The sequence below is a fragment of the Vombatus ursinus genome, unplaced genomic scaffold, assembly GCF_900497805.2.
Source record: "Vombatus ursinus unplaced genomic scaffold, bare-nosed wombat genome assembly UNPS02014932.1, whole genome shotgun sequence".
Lineage (NCBI taxonomy): Eukaryota > Metazoa > Chordata > Mammalia > Diprotodontia > Vombatidae > Vombatus > Vombatus ursinus.
In genome coordinates this window covers 6121814-6134604 of record NW_020954710.1, presented here as the reverse complement: position 1 = coordinate 6134604, position 12791 = coordinate 6121814, and the positions used below count along the sequence as shown (strand labels likewise).

The 12791-nt window shown below is 48.5% G+C and overlaps 1 protein-coding gene across 1 annotated transcript in view; it reads left to right on the top strand.

Annotated features, from left to right (window-relative positions):
* The window catches only part of PEX14 (peroxisomal biogenesis factor 14), a 146964-nt gene that overhangs the window by 13041 nt on the left and 121132 nt on the right, over positions 1-12791 (top strand). Inside the window, exon 2 of the mRNA XM_027843975.1 lies at positions 2890-2937. Coding sequence (XP_027699776.1) covers positions 2890-2937 — 48 coding nt within the window. The remainder of the gene's footprint in view (positions 1-2889; positions 2938-12791) is intronic.

Sequence of the window (12791 nt, the reverse complement as noted above, 5' to 3'; positions counted from 1 at the left end):
ATTTGGGGTCAAAAAATGGATTAGCCTAGGTGGGCTCTGGGATCCTATTCAGTTCTGAGGTTCTGTGATACTGCTTTTATTGGTGGAACTCAGGGAACCAAGAACGTTGTGAGATGCTGGGTATAGAGAGATAAAAATGGAGGCCTTCCTGCCTTCAGAGAGCTTCCATTCTTTTGGGAGAGACAACATGTGCACAAATAGGTCATTGTTTTGAGGGGATGGCACTAGCAGGTGGATGGAATCCAGAAGGGCTTCCTGGAAGTGGTGTCACTTGAGCAGAAGTTTGACAGAAATCAGGGCTTCTAAGGGTTGGAGCACATTCTGTGCATGAAGGGTGGCCGCTGTCTTCTCATACTTATTCTCCTCTATGCTTGCTGAACCAGTGACGTGACCTTTTTATAGTTCCCCCAAAATGATTCTCCATTCTCCATCTCTGTGCTTTGTCCCTAGAATGCTCTCTTCCCCTTACCTCATATCCCAGCGTCCCTGACCTCCCTCAGAACTCAGCTCACATCCCACCAACTCCAGGAGGCTTTGTCCCCTGGTAGTCAGCTAGTTTCTCTCTGCCTCCCCATTGACTTTCATCTTATCTGTCCATATCTTGTGTGTTACTTAGATTTTACATCTTGTTTCACTCGTTAGAATGTAAGCCCCTTGAAGGAAGGGATAGCATTGGTTTGGCATTTATCTGTAAGCCCATTGCTTAGTGCAGTGTTTGTGCATAGTAAGTGTTTAATAAATGCTTGACTTGATTTATTGGCATGAGTTGGCCGGATTGTAGAGTGTGTGAAGGTTGGGTTATGAAGATAGGTTGGGGTCGGTTGTAAAGGACTTTAAAAGCTAAACAGAGGTGCTCACATTGGATCCTGGGGTAATGGGGACACGGTGGAGTTTATTATATAAAGAAGTGACCTGTTCGCTTGTTTCAGTCGTGTCTGATTCTCGTGACCCAATTTGGCTTTTTCTCGGCAGAGATACTGGAGCAATTTACCATTTCCTTCTCCTGCTCATTTTACAGATAAGGAAACTGAAGCAAAGAGGGTGAAGTGACTTGCTCAGGGTCACACAGCTAGTGTCTTGAGGCTGGATTTGAGCTCAGGTCTTCCTGACTCGAGGCCAGGTGCTCTATCCACTGCACCATCCAGCTGCCCTGATATATTCAGGCCTGTCAAGGAATATGCCTGGCACCTGAGTGGAGGATGGAATTGACCAGGGAGAGCCTCGACGCAGGGAGACCCATTAGGAGGTCACTGTGTGGTTCAGGCAAGCATGCACGTCCCCTGCTAGAGCCATGGCTGCATGAGGAGGAGGGGATGGACAAGAGACGTTGTGGAGGGAGACATGGCAATGTTTGGCAAGTGCTGGACTGTATGGAGAAAACTAGTGTTGGGGGGAGGATCACACTGGGGGAGGGCGAGGAGGGCCCGTGAGAGAAGCAGGGAATTCTGGGAGGTCAGAGTGAATCTGGGGGAAACGTGGTGAGTTCTGTTCTACAGATGGTGGGTTTAAGAAGCCTCCGGAACATGCAGTTTGAAATATCCACTTGGCATTTAGTGCTGGGTGTCAGGACGGGTGGATAGATGTAGAAATCATCTTCATAGCTACGATAGTTAAACCTACAGGGCTGAGGTGGTAGCTCACTGAAAGAACTGAGGAAAGAAACACTTTGGTTCTAGGGGAGGGGTGGGGAACCTGCGGGCTCGAGTCCACATGTGGCCATCTAGATCCTCAAGTGCGGCCATTTGAAGTTTGAAGTTTGGATTCAGTGAAAGGGCTGCTGTGAAGTGAAGTGCCTGAATTCTGGCCCTGGTCCCTGGGCTCCAGGCCCAGCCCTCTTTCGCTCAGCCCCTCTGTCCTGTGTTTGAGATGATCGTGACAGAAGCCCTTGCTGCCTCCATTCTGGGCCTCGGGCCTGTGAGAACAGTATTAAGGCTACTGGCCATCAAGGCAAAGGGGCGCCTCCTTAGGGAGGACACATCTCGGCAGGAAGAACTCTGGTCCTGGAATGTAGAGGATGGCTCCTGAGAGGCAGTCCCCATTGCTGATCACTGCCAGAAGCCTGGGCCATTGTAATCACCAAATCCTGACCTCCTCTGGTCTCAGGTTCCTTAAAATAGCCCAACCTGCTTGCTCTGTTTGAGGGTTCCCAGAAGCCTCATCTTTCTCTCTGTCCAGGGCAGCCAGATCACAAGGACTGTGAAAGTGGGGGAGGGACGAAGAGCCCGGGGTGTGCTCACCCCGCTTCCTCCTTACTGTGGGGGGTAGGAAGGAGGGTGAGTAGCAAGGAATTGGAGTGGACATCAGGCCTCCCGTCTTCCTCGTGCCAAGCCCTGGACGGGGACCAGCAGGAGGCTGTGCCCTGGATTCCCTAGCCTTTCCCCAGACCCGAGCAGCTGTGGGCGGCTGGGGCCCTCTTGTGGCCAAAGCCTGTCCTTCCCAGTGTGATTGCTATTCAAGGTCCGGTGTGTAATTTAGGGACGTAAGAGAGGGAGAGAGGGTGTCCTGGTGCTCGCCCTGCATCCTCTGCTTAAGAGACCACCCCATGATCTGAGGGCCAGATGGGGTGACTGTCCCCTGAGCGTGCCTGTACCCCCTACCTTTGCTCAGGCTCTTCATAGAGAGGCATCTTGGGATGGCGGAATCAGTGCGAGACTGAGCAAGGAGACTGGGGTCTGCGGCTTGGACCTGGTGCTTCTTGGCTGGTGGACCCTGGGCCTTCTGTCCCCCTTGTCACACTGCCACCCTGCTGCTCCAGCTGTGGACCTCACCACACACCCTGGGGTCACAAGGTCAGATTGCGCATGGGGGGCAGTGCTCCACCATATTCCGGACTGGGGTGTCCAGTGGGTGGCACTGTCATCTCACGTTTGTCTTTCTTTTTCTTTGCAGCCCGGCTCTACCCCAGAAAACGAAAATGTGGTGCCTCGGAAATCCCTTGTGAGTCCCCAAGATGGGTGTTATTTCCTTTCAAATAATGAGCTCCCTCTCTTCTCTAAATCTGTGATCCTGTGAATTCAGATGTCTTGTGAGCTTTTTTAAAACAGCATTGTAACCTCATGCATTTTTGTAGTAGTCCTAACCCTTTAAAGAAGGTAGCTCTTGTACTCAGCCAGTCCAGTACCCAGTCCACGGCCCCTGCTCTCTGACCTCCACCTGCTTCCTATGGTAGAGGAGGGATGTGCGTCAGATCTTTGCTTATTTGAGGCCGAGTGTTTGTTGGCAGGGAGGTCAGCCACCCTGGAAGCTCACTGCTGTGTGCTCGATGGGCTGGGGAATCTTTCTGGAGTGGCCAGTTTAAACTGGAGATCTCCAGATTTGAGTTTGGTGGCCACCCAGCTTGGGCTTTGTGATGGGGGTGTCTGTGATCTCCATTGACAGCATTGCCTCGGGTTTAGGCAGGGCTTAGGCCTACAGGCCAGGCCGCTGTCCTCTCATGGGGTGGCCTGAGGTGGCCACCCTTTTTCATTCCCTGTGGCATTTTCACCCTGGAGGTTAGTCGGCTGGTGGAGTAGGGCGGCTTCTCTCCAGGTCAGAAAAGTCATTGTCTGGTTGCCTGGATACATATGCTTTGTACTCCCCTCCCTGATTGTAAGCCCCCAGAGGGCAGGGGTGGTCTGTTGTTTCTCTCTGTGTCTTTTGCTGCACCTCCTGCTTTACTTTGCCCACTGTAGACAATCCTTTGGGGTAGGGTGGGGGTGGGGAGTACTTTGGGAGGGTGGGTGCTTCAGCCTTGTCACCCATCATCCCTTCCCCATTCTCTTTGACCACTTCCTGGTCTGCAAACTCACCCTGTTCTTTCTCACCTCTACTGCTCCCTCTACCTCAGATACCTTCCTCCTTCCTTCTGCCTCATGAACTCTCACTGGTCCTTTAAAGTCTGTCCCAGATGCCCCCTCTGGCAATGACCCTTCCCCTAAGACTTCACATGCACTTGTTTGCACCTCTATTATGAACCTAGGGATTATTGTTTATGATGTGTATATAATCAGAGATATAAATACATACATACACGTAGGGTCCATGAAGACTGGGACTGTGTCTTTTCTAAATTTGTATTTCCTCTAGCCAGATGCTTTCATAGAATCAAATTATGCTCCAGGAAGCGGTGGAGGTGCTTACTGTAGGGGTGGTGTTCTCCCTGGCAGATGTCAAAAGAGGATACCTTTCTGCTTCTCTTAGAAGCTTTCTTCAGTGCTTACCTTTTCCACTCACTTCTTGAGGTTTTGGTTTTTCAGTTGGATCTGTGAGATCATCAGGGTGAGAAACTTCCTCCACCAATGCCGATCAGCAGCTTGTGTGTCACTTTGAGTCTTAGAGTTGTTGGAACCTTGAGAAGTGACATGACTTGTCCAGGGTCACACAGCTGGGACGTGTTAGAGAGATAACGAGAGCTTTGATCTTTCTGACTCCAAGAGCAGCCTACTAGGACAGGGGCGTCCTTTGGGAGCAAAGGTGGCGTCTGAGCAGATGGTTAGTTAGGACACAGAGAATGGGAATGGACATCTACATTTATCTAGAACTTTCTCCACTTTGAGGATGACTGAGTGCTTCCCTCCTACAGCCCCACGATGTAGGGTGCAGGGCTTGTCTTCTTTCTAGAGGTGAGGAAAATGAGACTAGAGGAGTTACCTGCCTCGGCCACATTCACAGAGCTGGGAAGCGTCAGAACTGGGATTTGGATCTGCTCCACCAGGCTGCCCTCTGATTAACTGTGCGGCAGGAGAAGTGTTCTAAAGAGGTTTAAAACAAAGTGCCGTCGGCATTGTGCTTGTGGGGATAGAGACATCTACAAACATTGCTGTCCAGCAGATTTCTCAGTTGTTTGGGTGAAGACATAGATAACATACTTACCAGATGTGTAGACAACTTGGAGCCCACTAGGCTAACCACCTTTGGGATGCCAGAAGGAGTTTGACAGCACAACAGAAGGATGGACCAAATCCAGTTGAATGAGGATTCATCAGGGATAAATGTAAATTATCCTTTGCTTCCAGGATGACTAGACCACAGTTCATGCGAACAGGGTTCTACCTCCTTGGACGAAGGATCAGGAGAAGGACTTGCAGAGGGCGAGGAATTGTGGAGTGCCTTGGAAGGCTCTTGGAGGACGAGGATGGAATTTGTGGAGGACTTGAGCTGTGGAAGAAGAGAGACTTTGGAAGACGGTTGGTAAGGGGGGGTTAGAGCTTAATCAGGGAAGTAAAAGGAGGCAGGTACGTTTGTCAGAAGTGTTCACCAGACTAGAAGCGTGATTGCCAGGCTGTTGGAGGTGCCCACGAGCAGCGCCACGGGTGGTCTCCCGATGAGCACCGAGGACTGAGGATCTCATATCCAGCAAGTTTGGAGAGCAGGGACAGGTTGGCAGTGACCTGCACGGAGCACGCGATGCTTCTGTTTCTGGACAGCCAAGCACTCCAAGTGCAAGCTGGTCTTCCTAGAGGAGAAACCATGGGGGCATATGGATGCCACGGCTCACGCAGGCTCTGAAGCAGAGGGACGTGGCCTTGTGAGCCACAGAAGGCTTAAGCTTGCAGATAAAGAAGGGAAAGGGATCTAAAGAGAGAAGGGTTGTGACCTATGTCAGGCGGCTAGAAGGCTGAAGGATGATGCGCAGAGAAGGGGAAGGAGAAGAGGGCCCCCAGGGAGGCTGTTCCAGAAGGAGGGCACTCGGTGTGGGGCCCAGGAGGCAGCTGCTCAAGGGAGTGTGGCTGGGGGTGCCTGGGCACCGTACGGGAGAAATCTCTTGTTATCTACCTGATAACCACTATCTAAAAAAGTAAAAATAAAAATGTCTTCTTGTGTGGGGCATATATCTAAGACCCAAGGCTTATCAAGGTAAATCACTGTTCTTCACTTCTGTTGAATTCCTGTGGACACAAATGGTACCAACAAAAGCAATCTAGGAAGCATCAGAGCTGGGAGTCTGGAACAAGAAATTAAAGATCATAAGGACCAGGTGGTGTTTTCACCACGGCAGGGGCTTCGGAAGACAGAAGCAAATTTGGGAAGAAACCAGCTGGTTAACAAGATGATCCTGGAGAAATGAATTTGTGTTCCTGGACTGCAGTTTAAGCTATTAAGAATGACAGCTTCCTGGCACCTGACAGAAGGTGGTCAGAATACTGTGCCTGGAGACTTAACAAATCTAATCAAAGGGGGAGAAACAGACTGCCTCTGGATATTAACTAAGGTAGATCTTGCTATGGAGAATAGTTCCCATTATAGGAAGAGTAACTGTAGATACAGGTGAAGTTCCTAGGAGGCAAAAATCCAAGAAAGTAACCAGTCATAAACTCCACTGTTCCAGATGCCTGTGCACACAGTCACAAGATGTGGGCGCTGGCAGGAAGACCTGGCGATGCTAACATAAGGAAGATAGGTTTGATCTCCTTGGTATGACTGAGAGTTGGTGAGAGGAGACTTCTAACAGGAATGCGGCTCTGGGTTGATAGAGCTTATTCAAAAGAAATGGGATAGGTCACTGGGGGCGTGGCGTGAGTGCTGGAATGGAGCTGTGCGTAAGTATGGAAGGAGATCCAGGAGCCAGAGCAAGGAAGCATGGGAGAGCTCAGGTGAGTAAAGATCCCTGAAGGCAGAACCAGCTGGGATTCTCTCCATGGAGAGTGTTATAGCTCACTCACCTTGGGGAAATGAGTTTGGATCACAAGCCTAGCACAGAGGCTTGATAGAGTAGTGATGGGGAGCTTCAGGTATCTGGACATTTTATGACGTGCTCTTTCTGCTAAATGGAAAGTAGCTAATGGTTTCTAGACTTGCCTTAATCACAACTTCATTCTTTCCAAGTTAATGGAACCAACAAGGGAAAATCCTGTCTTGGATCTGATTCTCACTAGACCTGTTGGGTGACCCTGTTGTTGGGGTTGAAATGATGGGAACCTTGAGAAGCGAACGTTCCATCTTAGTAGTCATGATAGAGACGCGAGAAAAGCTGGACAGAGTTTAACGTGCACCCTGGATTTTAATAAGGCACATTTCAAAGGTTCAGAGAAAGAGTAAGTAGGAACCTATGGCATGAACTTCTGCCAGGAAGGTCATCCCAGGAGGAAAGCACTCAGGAATGAAATTCTGAAGGCAGTTTTGATGAAGAGGAAAGGGAGATGTCTGATGTGGATACATAGGAAACTCTCTAACCAATTCAGATTTCAAGAAGCCATGTCCAGAAGAAGAAAGCAAGTAATGGAGGGTGAGTATAAAAGCATGGTGTGGTGCCCGAGGTGCTGGAGCTCCATGAGACTGATGCGCAAAGAGGAGGATAATGAAAAGCACATTTTCTTGTTTAGCTTTATCAGTCCAGAGACCTGGCCTGCTGCAGGAGTGCTGCTTGTGGGGACAGGTTGATGCTCATGGACAGTGGAGAGAAGGCAGAACTGCTCATTTTATTCTTTGCTTCTGTTTTCTCTGCCAAGGACAATGGTGTTTGGAACCAAAATGGCTAATAGGGAAGGGAGGAAGGAATAGCTCACAGAGGAGCTAGTAAGATCACTGAGTCACCTGGACTCGATGAAGTCCATTCCTGGGACCTGGAAGAACTGGCAGATATGAATCCTGATCCATTGTCCATGACCTTTGAAGATTGTGGTAAATGGGAGCATTAGCACAGGCTTGGAGAGAGACACATGACCTGATCTCCAAAAAAGTGAAGCATACAGATTCTGCGACCTAACGAGGGGCCAGGGAGCAAAATTCATGGGATGGTGAGCACCAAGAGCAGCAGGGTTCCCTCCGTCCAGAACAGGTCCTGCCAGCTTAGCTTCGTTTTCTTCTTTTGACGGGGTTACTGGACCATTAGATAAGGGGAATACGATGGATATCGTTTACCTAGATTTTAGCAAGGTGTGTTGACTTGTTACTTGTGGAAAAGAGAAGTATTTGGGCTAGAAGATAGTGCAATTAGGTGGATTTGAAACTGGCTCAGCTTGGAAGGTTTGTAGTGGAGTGCCGCAAAGACCTGTCCTTGCCCAAGCTGTTTGTATCAATGACTAGATAAAGGCATACGTGGTCAGCTGCTAACACACTGGATGATGGAGTAAGGATCCAAAAAGTTCTCAGTGGGCTTTAATGTTGAGACAGATCTAAGAAGACAAAATTTACTGGGGAGAAATGTTAAGTCTAATGCTTAGGGTAAAACAAAATCAACTCGTTAACATAGTTAGACACTTCATCTGGAGAAGATCTGGAGTCTTGCGTCAACTGCTGATTCCATGCATCAGCAGCGTGATACGACTTTCCCCAACCTCGGGCAGTCTCCGACTGTATTTAGAGAGACATAATGTCCAGGACTGGGGAGATTGTGGTCCTGTTGGACTGTACCTTTGTAAGACTGGATCTAAAGTAGTGTGTTCCATTGTGAGCATTGCACTTGAAGAAGACTTGGGGATTGTGCCATGGAAGACAACACATTGACGACACTAGAGATTTTAATCTAGAAGGAGAAAGGAATCTGGGGAGAACTTGATTCCTGTCTTCCAGTATTTGAAGGTCTGTCATACGGAAGAGGAGCTAACACTTATTCTACAGAACTGGGAGCATGGGCATTGTGCAAACACAGTAAAGAAGCTAGTTCAGGTTCAATGTCAGAAAGAGCTTTGTAGGGGCAGCTAGGTGGCACAGTGGATAGAGCACTGGCCTTGGAGTTAGGAGGACCTGAGTTCAAATCCAGCTGCAGACACCTACTAGCTATGTGACCCTGGGCAAGTCACTTAACCCTGAGTGCCTCCAAAAAAAAAAAAAAGAAGAAGAAGAAAAAGCTTTGTAACCATTAGGTCTATCCCAAAGGGGAATGGGCTCTCTGGAGAGGTGCTGGCTCCTTCCTCACAAGCAGTCTTCAAGGGGCTGCTAGATGACCATTTGTCGGGCATAGTATAGGAGGGATTCTTGTTCAGGTCTGGGTTGGACTAGATTTTCTCTGAGGCACCTTCCAACTCTGTGATTCTGACCTGGGAAATTTAGTGGGTTAGGATGCTGATCGCTATGACTCAGCAGCCCCAGTATGGCAGCCCAAGTGGTGAAAAATATCTCAGGATGTTAGTATCCGCAGTGAGGGAGGTGATGTTGGCAGTACTGGCTTCGGTTTGGGGGACCGGATTTTAAGTATGGCATTGACAAACGAGCATACTCAGGGCGATTGGATGGGACCTGGAAACCATTCCGTGTGAGGACTGGGTGAAGGAACTAGGGATGCTTAACCTGGAGATAGATGAGAAGGCTTTTAAGGGGGTTGAGACAGCCTTGTTGTACTTGGCTCTAGGAACAGTGGGTGCCGTTGGCAGAGGGGCGGAGAGGTAGTTCTGTGTCAGGAAAGAGAATCTGAGAGCCCTTCAGTCCAACTGGTACTGAACAAGAATTCCCTCAGTCTTGTCCCCAACAAGGGGTGGGTTATATTAGAGGTCAGTGAGCATGTATTAAGCACCTTGTACTTGTGTGCCAAGTACTGAGACACAAAGAAGGACAAAAGACAGTTGCTGCCTCTGAGAAGCTCCCAGTCTAAGAGGGGAGACCGTGTGCAAACAGTCATGTATAGATGGTCTGAGAGCGCATTCCTCCTTGCTGAGGAAGGCAAGCAGAGGTTGGGTGACCACGCATGCGTCAGGTTAAACCAGATGGCTGCTGAGGTCTTTCTCACCTCGGATGTTCTGTGTGAACGCAGCCCCTGATCTTCTTTCCCAGGCAGCGCCTTCTGTCGGGGAGGTAGATAGAGGCAGAGAGCAGCTCACGGCGTTCCTCAGGATGCACACTCTCCCTAGGCCTCTGCTGTTCTCCTGGTTTCCTTTCATGGCTGTTTTCTTGCTGCTCTCGGCATCTGCCCATTGTTTGGTTTTATTTTTATTTCTTTCTTTTCCGGGAGGCTCTGAGCAGTCTTCAAACCCTGGTAGTCTGTGATTGTCCAGAGTTCAGACTCACTCTCTCCAGGCCAACTCCACAATTACCTTATATTTAATTAATATTTTTTCCCCTCTTTACATACTTACTGCATAATTGCTCGGAGGAAAGAAAACACATAGCAGCAATTTATATATATATAAAAAAAAACAATAATTAAAAAACCCCCCGAAATAAACTCCCATCTCGTTGCGGCTGATCCTGTGAGTTGGGTAATTAGGGCCCTATTAAAAGGCGGACCCTTTCTCCTTCCCCCCTTTTTTTGATTATTAATTTTTTTATATTAAACTCCCACAGTCTCTCAGTCATGTCCTTATTGCTTTTGGCCCAGCATTTGCAGAAGCCTGATTAAATGAGGGCACCAGCCGTGTTGGCTGGCCCTGGGTGAGCTGCCTCCACCTCTTGGGATGCTGCCTTCGGGAGCCCAGGGATTCCAGGGGGAAGTTGCTAGGCAGAAGAAGTAGCAGAGAGGCCAGTGGACTGGGATGGCTGACTGCCCAGGGAGAGCTAATGCTTTAGAGCTGGTGGGGAGCAGAGGATGCAGGAAGCAGCCAGGAGAAGGCCAGAGCTAGGAGGGAGGCCTCAGATGGCAGCTGGCAAGATCCCTCCTGCCAAGGCAGTGCTCAGGGAGCAGGGCCCTGCTGGGGTGCCAGGCTTTGGAGGTCTACACAGAGCGAGCCAGAGAGATCCAGCTCTGTTGAGGATTTGTCCTTGGAAGCCAAGTCAGTGAGTATTTTTATAATGCCTTGTGCCAGGTGCTGAGGGGCTCACATAAGAGGAAGCCTGTAGGTAGGGGCCTGTGGTTAGTCAGTGAACAAGCATTTATGAAGCACCTACACTGTGTTAAGCACTGGGCCTACAAGACAGAAACACAGTCCCTGCCCTCCAGGAGCTCACAGTCTGATGTGAGAGACAATGCAAACAGCCAAGGACTTACAAGATGCATAGAGAATAATAGGTCTTCTCTGAGAGCAGGCGATTCCAGTGGTGGAGACCAGGAAAGGCCCCTGTGAGAGGAGGGAGAACATTCCAGACATGGGGGCAGTCATGGAAAATGTGTGGAGTGGGGAGCTGGTGACACATGTGAGGAACAGTCAGGAGGCCAGGGGCCCTGCATGGTGGAGTGCACAGAGTGGAGTAGAATGTGAGAAAGCAGGAAAGGCAGGAGGGGGCCAGCTGGGGAAGGGCCTTCAAAACCAAACAGGGATTCTGTATTTGATCCTGGAGGAAATAAAGAGCCACCGGAGTTTATTTTTTTAATTGAAAACTTCTTTTAAAAAATTAATTTCTTCTGTTTTTACTTCATTCACATTTCTCCCTTTCCCCTTCCCATCACAGAAAACCACTTCATCTACCCAGGAATATTTTTTTCTTAAAGGAAAAAAAGAAAAAGAGGAAGAAGAGGGAAAAATTAGTAAAATCTGAAAATATGTGCAGTTAAATGGCTCAGTGGATAAAATGATGAGCCTGGACTCAGGAAGAACTGAGTTCAAGCCTAGACCCAGATACTTGCTAGCTTTGGGACCCTGGGCAAGTCACTTAACCTCTGTTTGCTCAGTTTCCTCGACTATAAAATGAGATAATAATAGGACCTACCTCCCAGGTTGTTTTGAGGATCAGATGAGATATTTGTAAAGTACTTAGCACAGTGCCTGCGTATGGTAAGCGCTTGGTAAATCCTCCCTCCATTCCTTCCTCTCTTCCTTTCTTCCTCTCTCTCTCTCTCTTCCCTGCAGAGTAGTTGGGAGAGGAGGAGGAGTGCCTTTTTTTTTATCTTCTTTGGGACCACATTGTTCTCTGTGGTTCTGCAGCATTCAGTCTTGATTGTTTTGTGGTTCTTTTCTTGCCATCATTGTGTGGGTTTCCCTAGGCTCTGCTTACTTCCCTCTGCATCAGTTGATGTTGTTCCGCCCGTGCTTCTCTGTATGCATCACACATAATTTCTTACAGGACAGTCATATTTCATTACATTCATGGACCACTGTTTGTTTCACCATTCTCCAGTTTATGGGCATCTGCTTTTTTCCAGTTCTTTGCTCCCACAAAAAGTGCTACTGTAATTAATTTGGTGTATTTGGGTACTTTCTACTTATCAGTGAGCTCTTTGGGGCATGAGCCTATCAGCGAAATCTCTGGGTTAAATAATATTGACGTTTTAGTCACTTAATTACCTAATTCCAAGTTTCTTTCCAGAGCTCCACCCACAATGCCTGTCTTCCTACAGTCCTCCCAGCGTTGACTAACCACTGAAGTTTATTGAGTATGATGGTGACATGGTGCAAGCTGTGTTTCAGGGAAATTGCTTTAGTGGCTGAGTGGAGGGTGGATAGGAGTAGGGAGAGATCAAGGCAGGCAGACCCACCAGGAGGCTATTACAGTAATCAAGGCAAGGGCCTGTCAGAGGAGGCGGGGGGCATATCCAGAGCTGTTGTGAAGGTAGAAATGAGAAGATTGGCAACAGATTGGTTATGTGGGGTGAGCATGAGAGAAAAAGTAAGGATTACATGGAAATTGTGATTTTGGGTAATATTTTGGTACCCTTGACAGTAATAAGGAAGTCTGTAAGAAGGGAGAAGGGCTTGGAGGAAACATAATGAGTTCAGTTTTGGACATAATCGGCTTTGAAGTGCTTATAGAATGTCCAGTTTGAGATACGCAAGAGGCAGTTGGGGAAACTGGAGATCAGGAGAGAGCTTGCATATGCATGTTGCATTGAGGGCCCAGTTGAGATTATCCGACATCACTTTGTAGTGGACTCTGGCAGGATGGCTTTTTGACTTTCTTCAGCTTTGTTCAGTAGCACATGAATAGGAATGAAGGCAGAAGATGATATGATGAGAGTAAACCAAGGTTGGGGTTTATGTAGCAGGGTATGATCAACAGTAAGACAA